Source organism: Coccinella septempunctata, chromosome 6, assembly GCF_907165205.1.
Source record: "Coccinella septempunctata chromosome 6, icCocSept1.1, whole genome shotgun sequence".
Classification (NCBI taxonomy): domain Eukaryota; kingdom Metazoa; phylum Arthropoda; class Insecta; order Coleoptera; family Coccinellidae; genus Coccinella; species Coccinella septempunctata.
This window is the reverse complement of record NC_058194.1, coordinates 13,054,565-13,078,718: the sequence shown is the minus strand read 5'-3', so window position 1 is coordinate 13,078,718 and position 24,154 is coordinate 13,054,565. Positions and strand designations below refer to the sequence as shown.

Below are 24,154 nucleotides of genomic sequence, written 5' to 3'. Positions count from 1 at the left end.
GAAAATTATTTACATCATTCTAAAATCTGGCGAGATTCACTTGTTGTGCTGAACATGAATATAAACATCCGTTCAAATCTCTAGAAACTAGATGGAAACAACTTGAAAATGTGATAATTTTTAATTCAATGTCGTCGTGGTAGCAACGAAATTGCAATACGTGATATCGTGAAATCTCTCATTCAACCATTGGTCTTCTTTTCATTTCAGGCAGAAAGTAAGTGACCATAACAGCAGCTGAAAAATAGAACGTGTCAGATATTATCTGGGGCAATTTTCTCGATAAGTGAATAACAGTCATTCGTGAAGGAAGAGTAATATGTATAATATAACGGGGTTCGTTCATTACTTGTGATATAGAATGTAATGTTTGACAAACGACTTCACAAATCATAATATTCCTTAGCAGCTGTGCGGTTAATTTTTAATAGAAGGTCAAACTTTGAGTATAAGGAAGTTTGATAATTTAATTTTCTGTTCTGAATTTTAATGGTGAATAATTTCTGATCGATGACAAAATTTAGGTTCAGTAGGACTGGAAAACATTGACGTTAATCGATGTGAATTTTCCGACTTTTTGAAATAGTTGCTTAGCCATTGCTGAAAAATAAGGAAGGAGACGATTAACGATTCAAAAATAAAGTTTGGTGTTGCAGAGAATTGTATTGGTGATTCCAAAATCGTTATTTTGTTTAAACGGACATATAGTATCTTGATATACCTAGACGCATATAGGCGTCGCCGAACTCTACGACGATTATGATCTTTTTCGAAAGATCCGAACTGTCGAAATGATGCGTTTTCAGTATTTGAAATAAATAAGCATTCGATCGCTCATCAAACAGAGAAGTAAGTTTTTCCGTAGAGTGGTTCCAAAACTGTCTCGAACTGAAGGAATAGTTTCTATGTTTCTTGTACAAGCATTAGATATTATCGAATAGCGAAATTTGAGAAACGAAAGAATTTTATTTTACGTTGAATATCTATAGTTTTCCGATGCAACTGTACATGTTATACAGGGTGATTCAGAACTCGAGGCGAAAAATTGAGGAACGTATACAGGCTGCTATTTTTGATAAAAAAAGTGAAATATTTTTTTTTTATATTGCCTTGTTTCCGAGATATATGTGTTCAAAATTTCTACATGTCATCAATTTAAACTTTAATATCTGATAAAAAAAAACGGAGAAAATTAAATCAAATGTTCGAAAACGCTACCATTAGCATCGAAACATGCTTGGCAACGCAGAATAAGGGAATTGTACACTAATTACATGCTTTGCCTATTCTGAGTGGATTTGACTGCATTAATGATTGGTTCCATTAATTGTTCTCTATCATTAACTTCCACTGTGTGAACTGGTTGTTTCAAATGTCCCCACAAAAAAAAACTCAAAGGATTCAAATCAGGTGATCTCGCTGGCCATAGCACCTGACCAAGCCGACCAATCCATCTACCATAAAATTTTGGTTTAATCAGGCGACAACATTTGGTCCAACATGCGGTGGTGCTCCATCGTGCTGATACCACATACTATATACGAAGTCCACAGGAAAATCTTTTAGCAAATTATCGAGATTGTTTTCCAAACACTGCAAGTACGCATCGGAATTCAAATGAACTGGCAGGACTTGGATTGGTAGTAATTTTTCGTTAAAGACTCGTCCCCATACATTAATGGAGAATCTTTGTTCCCTCCTTGATTCTTCTTGAGGACATTTTAGAGACCATCTTCGAGTAAAAGTAACTTCGTTCGACCAAAGCGTCTCTTTCAAGAAACTTTCATTATGTTCATGCTGCTGAAGAAGCCATTGACAAAAGACGAGTCTGTGAATGTGATCTCCTGGGTGCAAATTATGTACTTTTTGTTTATGAAATGGATATAAAACTTCCATTTTCACTTCCAAACTGTGGCTGCCTTTGATAAGCGTCAGTCTTTGACTCATTTTCGTTTATATTAACGCATTCAGACAAATGTCACTTCTTCCACAGAGAAAGTAATCAAATAACCTACTACTAGGTAAAATCACTTATTTATTTCTAGCAACATTAGAAAACATAAATCAAACCTAGGGTTACGAAACCCTTCATAATAAAATTATTTTGAAAAGCAAGGTAAAAGCATTGATATTAATGAACACTCAAGGCTGTAACCTGTAAGTTAACCATCGAGTGTTGTTAACCCGAATGGTAGCCTAACCGTAATTCGATTGTAAAACCGGTCGTTGGGGTGACATTGCTATAGAAGCAACGCTTTTCTTACTTGGGTTTGTTCGGGAGTGGTGGTGCATGTACCTAACCCTTTGATGAGAAATTGAAAACAAGATGGTGTAAAAAATACTGTTGAACATGCTTAAACCAGATAAATGTACTTCTACTCGAAAAATCACAACTACTATTCACATGTAACAGAATCAGCTATGCCTTCTATTCTCAATTAAACGAAATCAATTTGTTGCCATTAAATTCAGCCTTCGAACTAGTCTGGATATCAAGCCTTCAAGATAACTCAATTTAGAGTATTCAGACCATCTTCCGTAGATTTAAGCAGATCTTCGTCATGAACCTACCCATGATTCCGTGAACTTAGCACCCACTTTTTCGAAAATGAAGAACTTTTTTGCATCTGTTAGTACCTATTTGAAATCCTTGTTGGTACCCCAAGGATAGTGGCAGAGAAACAACGCATTCCGATTGGTGCTATCTTCACGGGTATCGACTTTACGATTCAAATTGACCTGTCGCAGCGTTTTTCTTGAAAACATTCATTGAAGCAGTTATCAGTATTGTTTCTTGCTCTATCCATATATTTAGGTAAGGATACAAACAATTTTTTTTTATATTACAAATAGTTACTCACGAAGAACTAGGAATACTATTGGAAGAAAAATATAGAATTTGCGAAAATATGGTTGCTATAGGTAACTTTACATTTTGGTTTGGTTGCAAACGAAAATTTTTGTGTAGCAAAAAGTTACTAATAATGGTCTGTAAAATTATATTATATTTGTCGAAAAAATCAATAGATAAGTGGAGGCCCGTGACGTGAAGTTGGCTCCTGGAGGAATGCGGTGGTTTTCTACCACTATCCTTCAACTACAAATGAAAATTTTGATGTTACAAGGAGTTACTAACGAATGCAAAAATATAGTCGATTCAAGAATGATTGACATCCCAGTAGGTCTTGAAAGTCCAGACGCAGCTTAATATCTGATCACAAAATATCTTCAATCATTTCTGTAGTTTCACTCACAGAACAGGAATATACAAATATAACCTAAACAAGTATTTAGTATTTGGAAAAAGGAAATATTCGAATCCAGAGCATATTAATCAGCATTCAAAATTGAAACACTTATGTTTTCAATTTGTACGATTAAATTAAGAACATAAATAGCAGTACAAAATTCAAATTATCGTCGGTCAGTGCATAGATTCATAGATAATAGGACTATAGATCACAATACCAACCTGAATTTCGCAAAACAAAATCTCAACTTATGAGCTATTACCAACTTAAATTCGATTTTCCATAGCCACCCAAGATGTCACTCATTCTTGAATGGACTATAATTTTGTTCATTTCCGAAAAAATGGGTGGGTCACGGTTTATGTACACTGGGATACAACATTTCTGTAGGAAGAAGATCGCTCATAATTAAGCAAAGTGTGAATAACTTGACCTATTATGATCATTTGTTTATCTGCGCAAAGGAAGATGTATGCCAATAACTATTACAATATTCCAACTATGTATTACTTTATATTCTCTTATATAAGTCTGTGATCTGTGATTTTTATAAATAAAGTAAATATTACAAACCTGATATTGTTAATCCGAGAGCTATGTAGGTTAACTGGCAAGGCATATACCACAGAGTACAAACAACACAAAATATGAAATTTGGGTAGAAATTGATAACGCCTGCTGCAGCTCCTCTGAAATAAGAATAATTCCATATTAACGATGATTATCGACTTATCAGCAAAGAGAGACAATTCGAACATAATGATAGACTTGTTTCCTTTGGTATTCGTTTCTGTAGGCGTTTTGTCGAAATTTTCATGAAAATCTATGGAATTTCCAGAGCGGTGCCGAGCACAACAACTAACCTCTTTTATAAAGCTGTTGTAAATGTTTTCTCTTCTGAAAAATCGTCACCCGAAAATTGATTTAATGCAGAAAAACAAAATTTGTATATTTACATTATTGACGGAATAAGGAGAATAATAAATTTCTATGAAACAAAGTAGGTGTGGTCTTCAGAATATCTTGAAAAAATTTTTTTTCGTGATTCTTTCTCAGTCTCAAGTTTTCAAATGAGATAATAATGATTTCATGTATGGAAATATGAGTACCATAGGCATATCTGGATTTTTCTGTACAATAGTAAAATATAGAAAGGAAGAGCTGAAGCGGGACAAAAAAATGCATTTGGATCCGTATTGGTACTATACTAGTTTCAATGCATTTCGATAAGCATTTTGAAAATATCGAGAAAATAATCCATATACCTATAACTATTTGTAATGAGATTTTTGCAAATAGAATTATTTGGTGACTAAGGAAATAATATTCTACTGGCAGAACACAAGCTATATTTTTGTATTCATAAGTGCATCAAGTTTAACAATTTTTCCGAGACACCTCCTAATCCAGAATTCCAATAAATAAAAATTTCTAACCATGGCAGACATTTCTTGTCTTTGATGTCGACGGACGAGAATGATATATTGGAAAAATTCCTGATCAAAACGGAAACAAGAGTACTTTGTCAAACTGCTCAATACTGATAGTTTTACAACTCCTAATCGTGAATTGGAGATATTAGGTTGTGTTAAAATATGAAAAACAATTTTTTAATTCAATTTGTTGCATCTCACCTCGATGCGGTGGGATATGCTTCAATCTCAAATATATCCAATACATGCTGAGTGACAGAATAACCAATTAAGAAAATGGAGCAAAGCAGGCATTTCACATAAAATCCACCCGGTATCCAATAGCTCAATTGCATTTCCCAGTAAGCTATGCAGTAGGCACACATCGAACAAGTTACCAAGCCAACAACTGAAAAAAAAATTAATGGGATTCTATGTTCATGAGGAATTGTAATTAATCTCGTTGGAAATTGAAATTAGAAATTCAGTTTGTGAAACTGAGAATATAATTACAAATCTAAGCGTGTTATTGGTGCTATTTCTGCTGCAGGAAGTATAAATCTCAAGAATATTGGTCCATTTTAGTCACGTCTGTAACGTCGGGAGCTATACTAGATGGTTGTAGTGGCGGATTCAAACATAGCTTCCTAATTGTTACTCTTTTCTTTGAGACGTTATGTTACTTTGTTATACATATTTTCTTCGAAATTTTTCACCGTACAATTACAAAAAACATTCTATTTGATACATTTGGTAATTTAGGAAAAACAAAAGTAATTTGTTCGACATCTACATGAAATGAACTTGAAAATTTCGAGAACTCCTCCAATATTATTATAATTTTTCCTCCCAATCTCAAAACTGGAATCCACATATTTCTGAGTTGGAAGCTTTGGTAGTATTGACGGACTCAAAGCTACCATTAAAACGCAGATTGCAAAAACTGTATACGACTGTAACAAATTTATCTGTTTCATAAAGAGAACCTGCGTTAAATTTCGTGAGGTTAGGGGCCTCTTGATGTTTATTTTGCGTACGTTCACATTAGTCTCTGCTTTGCATCAGTCATCTAAAATCCGTAATTTCGGGTTCATATTGGGATAGAGAGAGATCAGAGGAGATTTCTCCAGTTTCTTCCGGACAGGTCCAGAACCCCCATTGGGAACTCCTTTGATTGGAAATCATGGAATTCTCACAGTACAGAACAGCATAGTGGTTTCGGATATGGTTATGATCAAAGATTATAGAGTTAACTCTATAATCTTTGGTTATGAACTTCAATATAATGAATGGGCTAACGCAAAATTCTAAAATCCGATTCAACATTCCGAGCATACTGTTGAGACATTCAAAATTGCTTGAAATACCTTGCAGGAGAACAAACGCCGGTCTAAGGCTGTGCTTATTGGATGAAGTTATCTGAGACTGAGCAATGCTGTGGCATAACCTGATGATTTATACCTTTTTTTTACTTTCATTTCATCTCAACTCATCTCAAGTCCTCTGAGGGTTTTCTCTGAGTAATGCTTTAGTGAGAATTTCTTCTTCTTTAAATTCCTGCCCGTTCCGAATGTTGGCTATCATACATGCTAGTTTAAACTAATTGATTTCAGCTCGGAAAAGCTCAAGAGTGTTCACATCACAACAGGTTCTCAGATTTTTCAACTGAAGAGTACAGGGAAAAAACCATCAATGTCAATATTTATCCGAAAATGAGTTAGTCATTTCATGTGATGCACTCTTTTTATGTATAATAATATCAATAATGATCATTCCGAGAACAATAATATTTAATTTGTCATATTTCGAATAATATGAACGGATTTTGAAGTTGAAAACGCGTTTTCCTCAGCTGAAAGAAAAATTGACATCGATGGTTGTTTCCCTGTTTAAGCTATGAAATCTGTCTTCGTCTTAAACCTCATCACTTTTCTCTCCAAAATGATCCGCAACAAATACATTTCTCATTATAGGTCCGAGGTATTGGAGTTTCAGAATTATCACAGTTTCCACCACTTCTGTCTCTTTACCCAAACTTCTGAGAACGTCGGTTACATGCTCCAAGAAATTTATAGATTCCTTTTTTGTTGCATCTTTGCTGCAACTTCAACACTCCAGATCCTGATAAGGATTTGCAATGGTTATCAATGCTTGATTTCCTTTCACTCTTGGCTACTTCTGATTAAACATTAACGTGCCAGCATTGCCGTATGCAATGTTGGCTTTTTAGACAATGGCTCTTTTTTCCACTTGAAGTAATGCTGCAGATGGAAACAACGCAACAAGTATAGCCATGCACTCAAATATTGAACTGTCTTATATTCATACGTTTTTTACCAATGCCGCTTGTGTGTTTATGTGTATATGTTTAGTTTACATTATAAGGAGTAGAAAGGAGAACGATAGCCCGCCGTATTAAAAATGTGTCTCTAAAACCGGGGAAAATAGGGATCGTTGCGATCGCCAGGAGAATCAATCTGATAAAATAAAAGGCGGTGCGGGAATGAACTGCCTTCACTTTAGTTTAGGTTATGTGTCACTGTTATTTTTTCTGATGATTATTTGAATACGTTTCTTCCAATTTCTACTTGAAAATGGGTAATTCTCCTCAATTTGGGTTATCACAGCATATGTGAGTTTAAACTGAATAATTATGAGTTTCATTCATGAATTTTTCAAATGCACCGCGGAAACTATTCAAAATCATTCTTCAAATATGAGGTTTTAAAATTTCAATCGCTTCGATTCTAGTTTACGATTTGTCAACACCGCCTACTAGAAAATAAAAAGAACAATGACTTCTTCATAAAATAACAGCTGTTGATTCACCCATCATGCCTGTACTTACTGGCGAGTCTCAACAGCAACCGGCCATAAAAGTCCCATAAAATTTTACGACCTTCTTAGTCGCAGACTTCATAGACAGCCATTTTGGTCTATCTCATCAAGATAGTGAATTTGTTGTCCTTTATTATAAACGCATATTTCAGTCGATGTTGTGCAATAGAAACGAAAAGCTTTAAATTTTAAATACCCATTTTTATTTTTCGTTTTTAAGTACTTAAAATAATTTTTTTTGGGAAACGGTTGAAATGGTTATTTCAAAATGTGACGTTTCAAAGATATTCCATAAAAAATACATCATTTCAGTCAGAAGGAATATTCCCCATTAACAGAATCGATTTGTCTATTGGATTGATGATTGATGTGGGAGATACTTGATGAAAGTCCAATCCAATCCGATCCATTTTATGGATTTTCATCAAGTTTCCTCTACATCCCACATCAATCCAATATTTGAAGAAAGCGGAAACCAGCTATTTGGCGATATATCTTGTGTCCCATATTCTACGTGAAATATCTATCCAAATATTGTTGAAAACAAATATGACATTAATATGATAGATGTCAATAAGTCAATATGCATACCCAATGTAAATATTCTTCCAATTCGGTCCACTGTTATGAACACAATAATTTGACCGACGAGGATATTCAAAGTCAGTGAAATGAAAATGATGAACAGCATCAAGTCAACTTCAAGAATACATTTCTGACCTATTGGTGGAAAGAGGTGCAAGAGTTCATGGCCAATTACCTCACAGGTTCCATTTCGAACCAGAAGTGCCTTACTGAGCATCAAATGCACAGGCACAATTCTGAAAAAAAAAAAAAAAATAATAAGTTTTGAAATAAGAGATTACAGTACCAATTGAAAAGAATATCAACTTGAGATCAAACAAGATAATATATTAATTTTTCAAAAATGGGTATATACCTATTTAGAAATTTTCAAATATACGTCTTTTCGATGCCTTCATTTTGACTCTTCAGCAAAGACACCATAAAGGCTCATTTACCCGGAGAGAGTTTCTCGCCTCCAATATACGAAAATCGAGTAGAGGGGTATGAGTCGAACAATGAACGCAGAAGTTAGATGATGATGATCTATGACAAACTTGTACTATAGCTTGCGATGTTAATTAGATTAAAAAAAAAAATTAATCAGATTCTTGTAAACTCCGACACTGTCTGTTTTCCATCTTTTCTAGTGGTGGATTTTTTTTATGATTGTTTACCCGTGTTGATTTCATCTACTAACGTTTTGGGAAAGTATAAATAATGTGGCATAAAGTGTTCCCCTGCATATAGTGTATTTTTATTGTCAGAAGTTTTTTGAATTTCTTCCCCGTTTTTTCAATTTTCTACTGAATAACCACTGGTATATCTATGGGAGATGATTCCCCAATATAAGGGTCCTGTAGCGTTCCTCGAACAACTGAAGAATAGAAGAATCATCACTTGGAAGACTGGACCTGGTCGAAAGGCCCTCCCAGTCAAAAGCAAGATTTGGCTATTATTAATTTGAGTACTGAAGGCATTTCTAACGACGAGGGTGATCCTCCACCAAGATCAGCAGAAGATTTTTAACGCAGAGATGATATCCCTCCCAATGCAATTGAAAAACAAGTTATGTACCTATGATTATTTATTTTTTTCTTCAGTCATCATCAAGTCTTGAAATAAGTTTGGATGAAGGCTTTATTATTCGCCTTTTTTCTCGTTTTCTGCTCTGTTTCTTTGTTTCAGATATTATTTCGAAATGGAAAGAGGATAAAAAAATTTTTATGTCCATGGAAAGGAAGCCCTTCAGTATTTAAAGCTTATTCTGTAAACAAATTTGTCATCACTACACTTCTCACGGGGAGACAGGGTTTTTTTACTGAGGTTTTTCCCTAAGCTCTTGTATCATACTCTAAATTGTATGGTACCCCGTTACACTAACCTTTGCTAAAACACATACATATGCTATATTGTTTGATAACTAAAAATGTATTGCTGACATTCAAAAGAATATATATATATATTGTTTGATTCATTGTTGTTATTTTCTTGACATTTTATATAGTAACATTTAGGAACTAATACGGGAGTGCTGTGTTGTGAGTTTCATCAATTTCTTTCCTTGTTTATTCATTCATTTCAATTTTCATTGTTTACAATTTTCCCTCATTGAAGTTGTCTTGTTGCGTACTTGGAAATGATGACTGTGACTTGCCGAAACTAATCGAGCAGACAATTTTTGCTTACCCATGAATAGTTTCACCAATAACAAAGCTGAGACATATATTCTTCCTCTATTTATAAAAGACATTTCCTGTGGAGAACAGTCTAGCAGCCTTAGTTGTCAAGTTGTCTCAGTAGGTAGAAATCTATCCCTGACCAAATCATCAATAACAGTTCAGGCTTTCAAGCATTTTGTTGCGATAAATATGTACTCGTAGATGTAATAAATGAAACTATCCTAACTAGTTAGCGCTTATGAAGAGGTTTCTTAAAAAATGATACTATCGGTGATTCGAGATGACTCGAATCGGTTCAGATATCGGAAACGCGGTTAATTCCTCTTTGATGGTCGTCGCAAGTCATAATAGGATCGACTGAACTAAATAAGATGTCCGACATCTGAAAAATAAGTTTGGCATAGATCGTTCTCAAATTTTTCATTTAAATAACCAACATAGACTTCGAGGACATTCCTTTGAACTATCTAAAGAGCAGTTTCACACTCAGTGTCGTAACAATTTGTTTTTCTAATCGTGTGTTCAACCATTGGAATTCTTTGTTTGCCATGTGATGTTGTCAGTGTCGTGTCTGTGAACTCTTTAAAAATCAATATGATTTATATCGAGAAAAAATGTGAGGGAACAGGTTTTCTCTGTTAGACTTTTCTTTTGTTCATAAATCAATACTGAATGAAGAAAATTTTGTTTCCTTCTTCTTTTTTTGTATTACAGCTATAATAATAAGAATATTTCGATATTTCATACTTGCCCGCTGAAAAGTAAAATCCTCATTATTATCAACGTGACGGTGGTCGATATGAACCTTCTCTTGAACAATAAACAAACAGTCTTAAAAGTGCGACGTAACAACAGACGGATCTGTTCGCCACAATTCAGTGGCTGAGGCTCAGTGTTTATTTGGAAATCCGAAATAATGTTGGTGAGGTCTTCCACTCTGTGCTGTAAATCAAAAGTTGATTATTTTTTTCTGTGGGGAAATTAACGTTATCCAATGACTTATGACAAGATAAGCACGAAAAAAAATTGTTTTTATCAGAGCAAGAAATATGAATTAGTTGTTAAGAAAATAGTGAGACAAGTTTCGAGTTTATTACCTAAGAATATCGGCAAAGGGGCTACATCAACAGAATTCATTAGATTAGTTTTTCTTACACAATAATAAAAAATATCTGAATACCCGCAAAAAAAAATTTCAGAATCGAAATATTACCTACTGTTACTGTTGTGAACTTCGAAAAGAAGCACACTGAAAGGCCCTCATCAAAAAAGGTTGGCTACATGTTAATTTTGCCAAAAGAGTTGTATCCAACTTGCACAATACATCGGTAATGTGTTATTTCTTAAGGTGAGGTTTGGTAAGGCTAGAATTTTCATCTAGTCTTTTTCTATTTATTATATTTTTTCCTGAATTATTTGACATCACTGTATATTCAATGAAATGAAAGTTATTATTACAATACATCTCTAATGTGTTAAGTTTCATGGTTATTCTTCGGATCTCTCGAACAGAGTTGCATTCAACCAAAGTACCCAATTTTTAGAATCTTACAGAAATTTATTATTTTCGAATATTAAATTACTCGAAAACTACGCATTAGACAGAGGAGCAATTTTATTTTCGAAATGAAAAAAAAATTCATTGGTCAACGTTCAATTTACTAAGGGGGTGTTTTGAATTCCTGTAATTTTTTATTTTCATGGCATGTACTGGTCATAATAAAGAAACAGGAAGATGTAAGTGGAATTCTGTATTGAAAAAAATTCATCACATCAATGTTATTATTCTGAAAATCATTCCATAAAATCGATTTTGAGATATAACCATTGAGTATTAAATGACGGGTTTAATACTCAATGATATAACTGAAAATTACATTTTTTATGAATTTTCAACAGCCTGTATCTTTTTAACAGAGCCGAATCGAAAAATATGATGAAGGATAAAAGTATTTCGTTTGATCTCCGAAATCTTCTGTTGTAATATGTTTGTTCAAAAACCTTCACTTATAGCAAGAAACAACAACCTTAATCTACTTTTAGCAAAAATATGTCAATATTCATCAAAAATCAATTTTTTCAGAGGTATCTACTAATAATATTATGAGGCGAAAAAGTTTCTTGCGTAACTAATTTTAGGATGGATTTTTCTAGCACTCGCAACAGGAGAACACCATCAAAATAGATCCCAAAGATGGAAATTTCATTTTTGTCAGGTCTCTGATTTCTAAGGAAAAAATTTAAAACTGATTTTCAGGCGTAATCTCTAAGGAGCTGTTTCTAAACAGGGGCTGTTCAAAAAAAAATTTTCTGGATCTAAATATTTTTTGACAAGGAATCACCAGCTAAACTTTTCCCCAACTATTCATTTATACAGGGTGTTTCTTAATTGAATGTCAATATTTATGGGGTATCGATTGAAATTTATTCTGGGAGGATTCTGCATTTCTTCATAAACTTTTTAGGGTTTTCACTCCCAATCTCTGAAACAAAATCAATTAAAAATGAAATCAACGATTTGCTCCTGCGTAAATTCTTGCACTAATTTACGCAGGAGCAAATCGTTGATTTCATTTTTAATTGATTTTGTTTCAGAGATTGGGAGTGAAAACCCTGAAAAGTTTATGAAGAAATATTTATGGGGGTGATTTTTGAGCCCCTTCAAGAAGAAAACTTAATATGAACATATATCCTAAACGTCTTAGGTTTTGAGATACAGGGTGGTATTCTTTAGACAGTCAGTGGCACGCCACTGACAGCTGAAACCGTGAATCGGATTAAAAAAAGTCAGGTGATCAATTTTGGTAAGGAATGATTGGGAATTTCAAAAATAATTCGCATTTCATTAAAAATCTGTGGCGTACCATCAATGTCTGCAAAAATAGGTAGGTCAAATTACGTATGAACGCCACTGGTAGCAATTAAGGAAAAAGTCATACATTAAAAAATGCCTCTTGATTCATAGTATGCATGTATGACAAATTTCATTGAAATATTTGAAGTGGTATTGTATATTGATAATAAATGATTCATTTTTGTAAATTTTACCACCCTGTATCTCAAAAGGGAAGACGTTTAGGACATATGTTCATATGAAGTTTTTTTCTTGAAATGGCCACAGAAATCACCCTCATAAATATTGACATTCAATTAGAAAACACCCTGTATATAAATATTAAGAGTATATTCTCAATATTCAAAGTATTACCATATCTGGATTCTCATATATGCATGCGTAGACATGTTGGCAATTTGTTTTTCAACGAACATTGAGATTATGGATCTTATACATGGTTGGGATGAAGTAAGGAACCAACTAAATATCTTTCGAATGAAAAGGAAATTTTGCACGTAAGTACAATCTGATGTACAATTTTTTTTTAATAATATACGTCCGGTTACACCCGAAATACCCATAAAATTTTTGATTTATATGGGTGCTGCTGTTTATCTTTGCAGATGTTGAAAGAACTTGAAATTTTGTGATCGTACATACAGGTAGTGTGTAAAAAATCTGTGTACACGAACAATTATCGCACGTTAATAAAATTCTTTTACGTTTTTTACATCACCGTGAAAAAAGTTCAGATAAACAAATTGATATTGTGTGTATGCATAATTTTGCTCCATTGCACTTATTGTCCTTTTTGTTCAAAAGATATTTAATTATATATGAATATATCCATAAAATTCCGATTTTCGGCCAACAATATTTCAGCGAACACAGTACTCACAGGCCACGTTTCACTGTATTTGGACTTATTAATGGCATAAAATAACTTGAGAGTAGATTGTGCAAGGTCATATTGTTTCCTGAATAGTCGATATCGTGGACTAGGTTGAACAAGGGCTGTTACACAAGCCACTATAAGGTTGCAGCCTCCTGCAACAGCGAACATCAACCTCCAAGCGGTGAGTCTCATATCACTCCCTCTGTGATCCACAATTGCATGATGAGACAATTTCCATGCTGATGCTGAAAAACCTCATCTCAAAAGCATCCTCAATACGTTCTTTATTCTCACCAGTTGCTATCATATATCCCAGTGTCCAGAAGAAGTTAGGTGTTATAAGATGCCGACCTCTAGTATATTTCGGCAAAATTTCAGCCAGGTGGATTCGTGTGGCATGGGTATTTGCCTCGAGCCTAAAAGATATCAGTGTTCAGCATCATCTGATTCAAGTTCAAGAATGAATAATTGTTAGATTTCTATGTATCCCTGAAGAAGTTTCATGTTTGTTATATTAATTATGAAAGTAAAAGCTTCACCCAGAACCTAAAATGAACATCGCCACAGATAAAGTAGATCCAGTGTGCGAAAAGGCTGCTAAAAATGTGCTGCAAAAAATCATCATCAAGCTGTTAGGTAGTAACCATAATCTTCCAGTAACATCTGATGAGGCATTCAAGAGGAAGCCACCAATCGCCTTCCCTAAAATACGTTATCGATTGAAGAAAACGGTTTTTCTGCTATACATGCACTTACCGAAGAAAAAGCACATGTCTACTGTCAAAATGGTGGCCTCATTTATGAAAGGATCACAGGTTCCTAATGGCAGAGCGAAAGACAGAGCAACAAGACTAACTGCTTGGCAAAAGTTGCAGGCCGAAACAACTCCTATCAGAACCTTGTAGTAAAGTCCCCAACCTTGAAAACTGAAATTATTATCCTAAATCGTACACTTCAGCCAATATGTACCAGTTTCTTGTAGGATATCCTCCATTGTGATTCTAGAGGGATCCGTGTGTACTCGTGCCATAGTTACTCTGCGTTTTAGGTAAAATTAAACAATTTAATTTGAATTATTGTACTAGAAAAGACATTAAAAATAATTCTGTGTATTATGTCATTTCAACTTCGGACCATTTGTACGTAAACGTCAATTAGACAGAAAATAGTATAAAACTAGCTGAATACTCAATATCAAACAAAAAGTCGAGTGTTCATCCTGACTGAAAAACTCGTCAGAGTTTCTACGTTCGTTCAAATTCATAACGAGAGTAGACGCTCATCCTGGTAATGAACTCAACTAATTTAGGTCAAATTTCAGGTGCGTTATAATTTTGAAAACATCGATTGGATTTTGTTCACTTGCAAATTTAACTAGCCCTGAAAATTTCAGTGAGCTAGCTGTAGTGTTTTCGGCAGGTCTGCCAGGAATTTGGTATCGAATTTTTCATCAATGGTTCAAACCATCATTTGCTTGAAAATTCGAAAATAACACCCAGCAAAATGATCACGCTCACGTACCAAGAGACAGCGCAACAACAAAAATCTTCCCAAAATTCCGTATGAAGTATTTGTTATGAAAATGTCTGAGGTACATAATATCAACAATATATAGAAAATCGAATCGTAAAAATCCTTAATCTCACAACACCTGAGTAGTGGTAATGGTTATCTACTGACTTGAATCCCGCCGACCAACCAAAGATATTACACATAATGATGTGTGTAATATCTTTGCGACCAACCGACTCGTTTATGTTAAAAACAATCACTACCTATCTACATCAAACTCGTTATGGCAACATTGTCCACCACCTTGTACTCCAAATCCGAATGGCCAGACCAATCTCCAATATGTTTGAATCATAAGTCTGATTTGGAACTGAAGAAAGGTTAGGTTACCGTTCATATCGAAAATGAAAATTTTTTCTGAAGTGGTCCAAACTCATCCTGGTTGAGAACCACCTCAGAAGAAATTGAAAACACATTTCTCAATTGTGTTTTCTCTCCAGAAATACTTCATCTGCATCATCTGCAGAGTAAAAAAACCTTGAGAAAAATCTAATCTTTCCCTGATGAAAATAGAATAAATAAGATCAGAAGCCGTTTGGAAGCATCTCATGAAATTGATCGAAGGAATGAAATTCCTACAATACTGATTATTTCAAAGCATAATACTTCTGGTACCAAATGTTCATAAACGTACATCTAATGAAGTTATGTACGATTTTCGCAAGAAAGTAATTCTGGTTGTTTTAAGTTCTGTTTTTTATAGCAGGGGGAATCTGCGACCGTGAAAACACGGGGCTCTATATCTAGCCCAGAGGAACCCATTTCTAGGGAACACTGTGGGGTTACTCACTCTTCCGAGCTCGCGACCCACTAAACCTAAAACCTAACCTGCTTTTTTTTTGGTTCCGGGCATTTGCCTATAAACCATTTATCCCTTGATCGGTTAATTTCTTCTTGCACATTGTCGTGCTAGGGTTTTCATGTTCGTCCATTTCGGATATCTTTTCTTAGTATAGTTTTAATAAGTTTCCGTTCTCATTTTAATCTCTTCTCAATTGATCTCGCGGTTTCCTATTGTAAATTCTCATTCTTCCTCTGTCTTCCTCCGGATCGTAGTCCACTAGTCTCCAGAGTTCTTCGTTTGGATGTTCGTTCGCTGTTTCGAATAACTTTTCCGCTTTCCTCTTCATGAATTCGGTGATGGTTTTCCACTTCAAATCTCGATATATCTGTTTGTTCCTGACAAACCAAGGCGCATCTATGGCACATCGTAGTAGCTTGTTTTCTGTTGCCTCAATTCTTAGTATATGGCTCTTTGCCGCGAATCCCCAAGCACCTGATCCATAAGTCAGTTGCGGTCCAGCAACGGCTTTGATTATTTTCAATTTTGTCTCATTTGACATGTGGCTCTTTTTACCTATCAGCGGGTAGAGCATATTCATCGCTGCCTTGGTTTTGTCAACGGCTTGTTTGATATGGCTTCTCCAAGTTAGACCTTTGTTCAGGGTGATACCTAAATATTTCGCTTCGTTTTTCCATTCGCTTTCTTCTGCATCTACCTCTAGATTTGTTGTAGTTCTCAGTCTCCTCTTTTGCAGTAATATCGCTTGGCTCTTTTGTCCGTTGAGCTTTATTTTCCATTTAATACACCAGTCATTTATTTCATCTATAGCTTCTTGTAATATTCCTTCTATGATTTCTGGCTTGCGATGTCGCATTGCGATTCCCGTGTCGTCGGCATATAGTGTCAGCATAGTCCTTGGAGATTTTGGTATATCGTGAATATATATGTTATACAGTAACGGCCCAAGTACTGACGCTTGAGGCACCCCTGCTTCCATATATATGGTTGTGGAGTTTTCTCCTTCCACTTTCACGTAGAATCTTCTGTTCCTCAAATAATTCCTAATCAACTTGCACAGTTTGATTGAATATCCAGCATATCTCATTTTGTAAATCAATCCTTCATGCCATACTCTGTCGAATGCTCTGGCGACATCTAGTAGTACAAGACCAGTTGCTTGTTTATTTTGGAATCCTGTTATGTATTCTGTGAGTCTCAGTAATTGCTGTTCTCTTGAGTGATCTCTTCTGAATCCGAATTGCTCTGCTGGAATGATATTAAGATTTTCAGTTTCTTCTGTAAGCCTCCTAGCGATTACTCTTTCTACTACTTTTCCTAGGGCGGACAATAAACTTATCGGCCTGTAGTTTTGGGGGAATTTTTTATCTTTGCCTGGTTTGTTGAACACTATGATTTCTGCAGTTTTCCACTTTTTCGGATAGTGTTCAGTCCTCATTATACCGTTTGCAATATTTGTGAGAGCAGCTATACCTTTTCTAGGTAATTTCTTCAACATAATATTCGTTATTTTATCACTTTTCTATTTTTCAAGCTTCTGATTATCTCCTTTATTTCGAATGGAGATGTTGGTTTTTCTATTTTGTCGTCTACTGGTGGTTCGTCCATTTCTTCTTCGTTGTTCTCAACTAGTTCTTCAGATCATCATTATCGTCATCAGGTCTGTAATTTATTCTCGATTCTCTTTCGATCGAGTCCGCCAGTGCTTCTGCTTTATTGATATTCGTATATGCCATTCCTCTTTCTCCGTGGAGAGGTGGTATTTCAGTCTTTTCTCTTCTCAGACATTTTTGCATTTTCCATGCAGAATGATCGATAGTATTTAGTTTTTGAACTCTTTTGTTCCATCTATTTGTGCTCATGTCCTTCAGGGCATTTTTGAGAACTTGGCTGTGTCGGTTTAGATTTCTCTTATTTATATCTGTTTGGTTGAGCCTGTATGGTTTTCTTAGTCTCCGATTTTCCCTGATGAGATCTTTGATTTCTCTGGGTGTATCACCGTGTGGATGAATCGATGCTGGTCTCTTTAGTTTCTTTGTGCTCTTTTTGTAGGCATCTATTCTTTTCTAGTTTATCAACTGCTCTTTCTAGGTCTTCCGGTGTGTTGATTGTTGGTATTTCTGTTACCTCCGATTGTATCAGATGGCTATATTTAGTCCAATCGGTGTATTCTCTTGTTTGCATTAGTTCTCTTCTTGGCCCTTTTCCTATTGTTAATTCGATGGGGTTTTGGTTAGAGGTTCCGTCCCACAAGGTCTCTATCGAGAATTCTCTATATTTTTCGATAATTGCGATATCAATTATCTCTGGTAATTCATTTCCGAATGCTAGGTACGTTGGTTCTTCAGGTCCAATAACGATAGCTTCATGTTTTTCAGCGAGATCTTTCAGTTTTCTGCCATTTCTGTTTTCCATCCTGCTGTTCCATTCTGGAGATTTGCAATTAAAATCTCCGATGCAGATTTTCGGGTTTTTTCCATCTAGTAAGTTGTTGATTTCTTCTTCCAATAAGTTATTTTTTATATGCCGATGTGACTTCGACTCTTTGTCGATTTATTTCGGCAACAATTGTCACTGTTTCTATTTGTGACTCGTCAGATCTTCCTTTAAAATGGTGTTTCAGATCTCGTCTAACCAGTAAGGCAACACCTCCTCTAGTGTTTGCGATTCTGTCACATCTATATATCTCATTATTCATGATGTTCAATCGCGTATTTGGTTTTATTCTTGTTTCCTGTAAGGCTATAATATCAGGTTTTCTCCCTGATATTATTTCTTCTATCTCGGATTTTCGAGTTCTGACCCCGTTTATGTTCCAGGAGACTATTTTAAGGGAATTTTTCCTAGTTGTATGTTCCATTATTTCAGTTTACTGAACATTCCTTGGAGTTTTTTCTCCATCTCTCTTTCAATTTTCAACATGGTTTTGTTGAAAATTTTTTCAGTAAAAGTGTCTAAATCGTCGGCGGATTCGGAGACTTTTCTGTTCTCTTTTGTTTTGTTGATCGTAGGTTTAGCTTGGGGCATTTTTGTTGCTCCTTCTTCTGTACTGGTTTAGGTACTTCTTTCTTCTTGTCGTCTACTTTGAAGAGGTTTGGCTCCTTGACTTTTCGAGGAATCGTGCTCTGCTGAGCCGATTTCTGGCCTGTTTTCCTCTTCCTTGTCACTAATTTGAATTCGCTACATCCTTTGTAGCTTGCTGGATGGCCTTCTTCGCCGCACAGAACGCATGTGGCATTTCTCTCCTCACCTTTTCTGGTAAGTTCGCAATCTTTTGTGCAATGATTGTCCACACATTTAACGCATCTGTATGGAAAAGAGCACTTGTTTTGGGCATGTCCATACCTCTGGCATCTGAAGCATTGACTTGGATTTTCTGCCCTTCTTTTTGATTCCACTACAATGCAGAGATTGTAGAGGCGTCTTATTTCGAAAATCTCCTTTCTCAGAGTTTTGACCAGGTATAAGGGTATATACTTTTTGGTTTTATTGGATGTCATACTGGACACCTCGGCGTCATGGATTCCTTGGACTTTCAGATCATTTTTGATTATATCTAGGTCAGCATCTATTGGGAGATGCCTCATGACTGCGTAGAACTTTTTCTCTTCCTCCATCTGGTAGGTAAAGTACTGCTTACCAATCTGGTCAAAATATTTCGTTATGTTTCTGTAGTCGTCCACAGTCGAGGCTACGATCCTAATTCCGTCTTTTTCGACGGTTGCTCTGTTGTAGCTGAATTTCTTCGAGTAGAGAACTTTTGAGATCTCTCGTAGAGGCTGTACCCATCGTCGTGATGGGTGGAATTTTATCTTTTTTAGGTAACTCCGTTGCTTTTTTTGCGGTTTCTTCGTCTGAAGATGAACTTTCTTTACGCGCGCGTGTTGTGGGCGGCGCGTTCTGGGTTTTTGCAACTTGAGTTGTAAACTAAAACTAGGGAATTTAAACGCTTTATTCTTATTAACTTCCTTTCTCAAGAGGCTTATCTCCCCGACCAACTGAGCCACGGTTTCAGTTAGTTTATCTATTTGAGCCTTCAACTGCCCATTCTCTTCTTTGGGCCTTACGAGCTCCTCTGCTTCTCCATCGCTGAATTCTTCGGTGTCCGTAGCTTTCATGTAGGAGCTCTCATTGTCTGAGACCTCCGACATGGCTTTTTGTCCGAATTGAACTATATGAGGTATTTCTGAACAATAATGAATATTGGAAATCCTCACTACTATGTTACTATTAAGCTATGTGGCTAAGTTATATATTTTCTATACTATCAGAAAAATAAATCGACTCACCAGTGATATCCGTGGAACCAACGATCTTGGGGATGATCTGGACTCAAACACTGAATACACTGAATTTGAACGAATTTCCGCTCTATAACACATACACTTATAGAAATTACAAAAAACTTCGGAAGTTTCATAGACGGAATCAAAAATTCCGTAGCTTCGCTAGTGTACACTTTCACTTCGACTTTCTCTTCCACTTTCTCTTCCACAACACGTCCGCTCTCGTGGAGCTCTCACACAACGTCACGCTTTCAAGTTCGCATAAAATATAGCCATTGCTTTCAAAATTTTGAAAAGTTAAGTCCGTCCCCCGTTTTATTCGAAATTATCTTCCGCATAAAGTCGAGTAGTGTGTCAAACCAAAAGTGTTCATTTTTTAAGTTGCGAGTATAATTCCAAATTTGTTTTTTCCAGAAAATAAAATCCTCAACTGCCACCATCTTCTGGTGTCTCCCAACAGAAGGAAATTTTTTGTCATCCTTTTCACTCACTATCTTCCTGGAAACATATAGCATGTAGCTAAAAAATAAATCGTTCAGATTCAGATGAAACATAAAGTAAATTTACTTACGTCAATTTCAAAAGATCATGGTTGTTATTAAAAATATTAGAATAAGCAGAATTCAATTCAGAGTAGCACTATTATAAGTCAGCTTATCCTGAAACTTTCAGGCTGAAAGTCATACTCCACATTATTTATTTATTCAAGGTGTTGATAAGGGACATGTTTTGGACCCATAAGAGTCCATCTTCAGCCACTACAAAGGATCGCCAACAGAAAACTAAAGATATTCAAGTAAAACTGCCAGATACTTTCTCATTGCTTTTTGGCAAGCAATTTCGGTATATTTGCAGGGTAAAACATAGGAGTTGATAAATCCTTGTGCCAAGGTCGTTTTGATATCAACGACATTTGAAGATAACCAATCTTACTCCGTTCTTGTCACAAAAACTTCAGAAAAGCATTCCATTGACAATCGGACAATCCATTGCTTTATAAGGGTTTTTTTTTATAGAATACTTAATCATTCAGTTATTTAACATGAACAGGAAAACCCAAGAACAAGGATTCACCAAAATACAAGAAAAAAAAAGTATGTAAAATAATGATGATTAACTTATCAAACAATTATATACTAAAAATAAGAAAGAACTTCAGACAAAAAATTCTTTTTTTTTTAATAGTTTCTACAGATATATGCACAAAGTCTTCTCCTAGAAACATCTTCTCGAAAGTGGAGAGTTGAATATGTCGATGAAAATGATATGCCAGTTATTCTCAGGAAAGTGAATTTCTGAAGCATGGTGTTCGAGCTCTTGGGATATGAAAGTTTTTTACGGCGACTAGTACAACCATGAGTACTAAAATAAACTGGAGGAACAAGAAGAAAATCTAAACGATTATTCATTATAACATGTGATCTATAATAACCCTCCTTTGCTTCAGGGTAATAACTTTATAAATTCTCAATTGTAAGTCTTTCTCAATAATGTTCAAAGATGAACGGTATTTTTCTGTATGAATTGACTGTGATATATTTTCAAGACATTTTGTTTGTTTGTTTATTTCTGCTTGTGAAATGTTTTTATTCTTTTTTTTATACGTTTCTACTGGAATTCTTTGGAAATTGTTATTAATTCCTCATTAGTTTATTGCTCAGTATTGATATATCCGTTTAAAATCAATCCTGGATTTTAAGCTTTCATGAAGTTCAGCTTGCAGTTAGTTCTAAACATATGTTGCCAATTCCTCGATTTCATTTCGTCTGATTTAGTGGTGGACCGGAATGTTTAGTTATTAAAGAAATCACCTCATTTCCTCGAAAAAAGCATCGTTTCATCAATTGAAGATTTCGCTGTTTAAAAAAAACTTTTTATTCGCGTAAATGGATCCCCGTAAGCCAAATGAAATAGGTTGCGGTCGTCCCTCACAATACGAAATCGTAGTTTCCGCCCAAATGACATGTATTAATTGTAGAGAGAGGATCCAGATATGCCCGAAAACCACCCACGGCGCAACTATCGCCATCCGATTTCGCATCCCTTATTCGTTTACCGACATGAAAGAACTCACGCGATGCAATAGATTCGAAACGAATTACGAATAAAGGAGATCGAATGATTTTTGCATTGTTTTACAAATTTTGCATTGGGCTTTGCTTCCAAATCGAATCTACATTCGGTTCGTTCTCTTTTATTCCGAATAGACCAGAGATCCGCGTTTTCTCATCGAGGACGATTGATGCCCGCGATAATTGATGAAGACCTATTTTATCGAAACGTTTCTTGTTTTGCTCTGTGGGGCGAATATTCCCCCGTAATTGTACAGCATAGCGAATATTTTTTATGTTACTGCAAGGGATTACTCACGTGTGTTTGAAAACTTCTGTAGATCATGACATCATAATGAACACTTCTATACACCATTCACTTTTATTTCATCAAAATAATTTTCTCAAGTTTTTGTAACTAGAACGGAGTAGGGTTGGCACTCATGAAATGTCATAACGCCATTGCCACAACTAAGATGTCTAAAACTTTGGTGTATTCACTGATTCGATTTTGTTTTTAATTTCGTGGGGATATGGGATCAGTTTCGTTTTTTCCACTGTAGGTAGCGCTGTTCAGAATTTGACAGGGCATTGTCATTTAATATTTGAAAATAACTTCTTACGACGTACAAATATGTTGTATTTATAAGCGATTATTGGTGTATGAAAATGTATTAGTTTCGAGAAAGGGGTGTAAAACATTCAACATGTCGTTAGGTAAGTTCAGTTTTCCATATGGACAATCAAGAGCTACAGCTAAGAATTCGGCGTTGTTGGAATTTGAAGCAGAACCAAATCAGATGAACGAACATTCGTGACCGATATACCTAAGTTTTATGGAAACTTCAGCAATATTTCAAAGAAACTGTATTGGAAATACGTAATGTGAATTGTCAGCATGTATTAAGATTCAGAAATACATAAATCTATTCGAGTCTGTTACTTCAAATATTCTTCCTGAGTAGATATAGTGAAAATTTCCTTTCCGTCAACCGAATATTGGATATTTGACCAATTAACTGTGTTTTAAAAATCATATTGAATTACCCCCCTCACGAATTCAAGTTGTCAAGAGGAAATTATCTTGAAGAATAACAGTAAATCCTCATTCGAACCCTTATTCGATAGTGTTGAAATTTTGACAGATTTGTTTTTTCAACGGAAATTGAACTGTAAAGCACAAATATTCCTTAACAGCTGACAAAATGCACCAGTTCAAGTTCATATTTTGAACTCGTTGGACGTTGATCTACATTCGATATCAACGCAAAACAAAATAAAACGAGAGAGTATCATTGAACTTCCTTTGGTAGAACAAGGATAGAACGAAGCAAATGACATGGTGGCGCCTCCACGAAACTGATCCCATATCCCCAATTTTCTGAAATGTTGATGCTTGCAAAAAGTGACAAGTGCACGCACCAGTGTTTTAGACATCTTAGCCACAACTAATATCAATAATTGATATTACAAAAATTCCGAAAATTATTGAAAAAGAGAGAAGACAGGGTTTCAGGAAGTGCCATTTAGAATTCAGGTTCGCTCATTCCAATAGTAGGTAACCGTGATATTCATATATCTACGATATATCTGAAGTTCGCGAACATATTCAATGTAGGTGAATTTATATAATGTTTCATCTGAATTTAAACGACTTATATTTTAGCTGAATGTTTCCACAATCAGAAAGACTGGGAATAAAGAGGATGACAAAGAATTTCCTTCTATTGGGAGACCCAAAAAGGTGGCAGTTGAAAATTTTATTTTGAGGTGAATTGAGGTGAACGAATGCGAAAAAGTACTACAGAATTTTCAATGAATGTTATCGTAGAATAAGAAATTAATTTTTCTATTTTTCATTTGACTTGTCCTATACATCGTAAATATCATAAGGGATCAATAAATATATGTATAGTTATTATATCACAGTTTTAAAAATAAACAGCCATACATACGAGACAGTTT

General features: G+C 35.2%; 2 protein-coding genes across 3 annotated transcripts in view; both read right to left on the bottom strand.

Annotated features, from left to right (window-relative positions):
- The window catches only part of LOC123315031, a 37,585-nt gene extending 33,676 nt beyond the window's left edge, over positions 1–3,909 (bottom strand). Inside the window, exon 1 of the mRNA XM_044900567.1 lies at positions 3,825–3,909. The gene's annotated coding sequence lies outside the window, so the exon portion shown is untranslated. The remainder of the gene's footprint in view (positions 1–3,824) is intronic.
- A 4,246-nt stretch (positions 3,910–8,155) lies between these two features.
- On the bottom strand, positions 8,156–14,659 carry LOC123315032 (synaptic vesicle glycoprotein 2B-like). 2 transcript variants are annotated; one of them, XM_044900569.1, is made up of 7 exons: positions 14,448–14,653; positions 14,235–14,396; positions 14,018–14,180; positions 13,773–13,894; positions 13,482–13,723; positions 10,495–10,689; positions 8,156–8,322 (listed from the first exon to the last, which is right to left on the bottom strand). In XM_044900569.1, the coding sequence occupies exons 1-7, from the start codon at positions 14,506–14,508 to the stop codon at positions 8,293–8,295; spliced, it is 975 nt and encodes a 324-aa protein (XP_044756504.1). In that variant the 5' UTR covers positions 14,509–14,653; the 3' UTR covers positions 8,156–8,292. The 2 variants fall into 2 exon arrangements, with proteins under 2 accessions (XP_044756504.1, XP_044756505.1); XM_044900570.1 differs by lacking the exon at positions 10,495–10,689 and having other exon boundaries at positions 14,448–14,659.
- Between the last annotated feature and the right edge of the window lie 9,495 nt (positions 14,660–24,154).

Bases quoted from the DNA above. Each gene is read 5' to 3' on its own strand.
- LOC123315032 (XM_044900569.1), bottom strand. From the start codon at position 14,508: ATGGCACGAGTACACACGGATCCCTCTAGAATCACAATGGAGGATATC. The intron at 10,690-13,481 runs GTGAGTACTGTG...TTTGATTTACAG, and splicing joins AATACAGTGAAACGTGGCCT to CACAGAGTGGAAGACCTCAC. The intron at 8,323-10,494 runs GTATGAAATATC...TTTTTTTTTCAG, and splicing joins TTTTACTTTTCAGCGGGCAA to AATTGTGCCTGTGCATTTGA.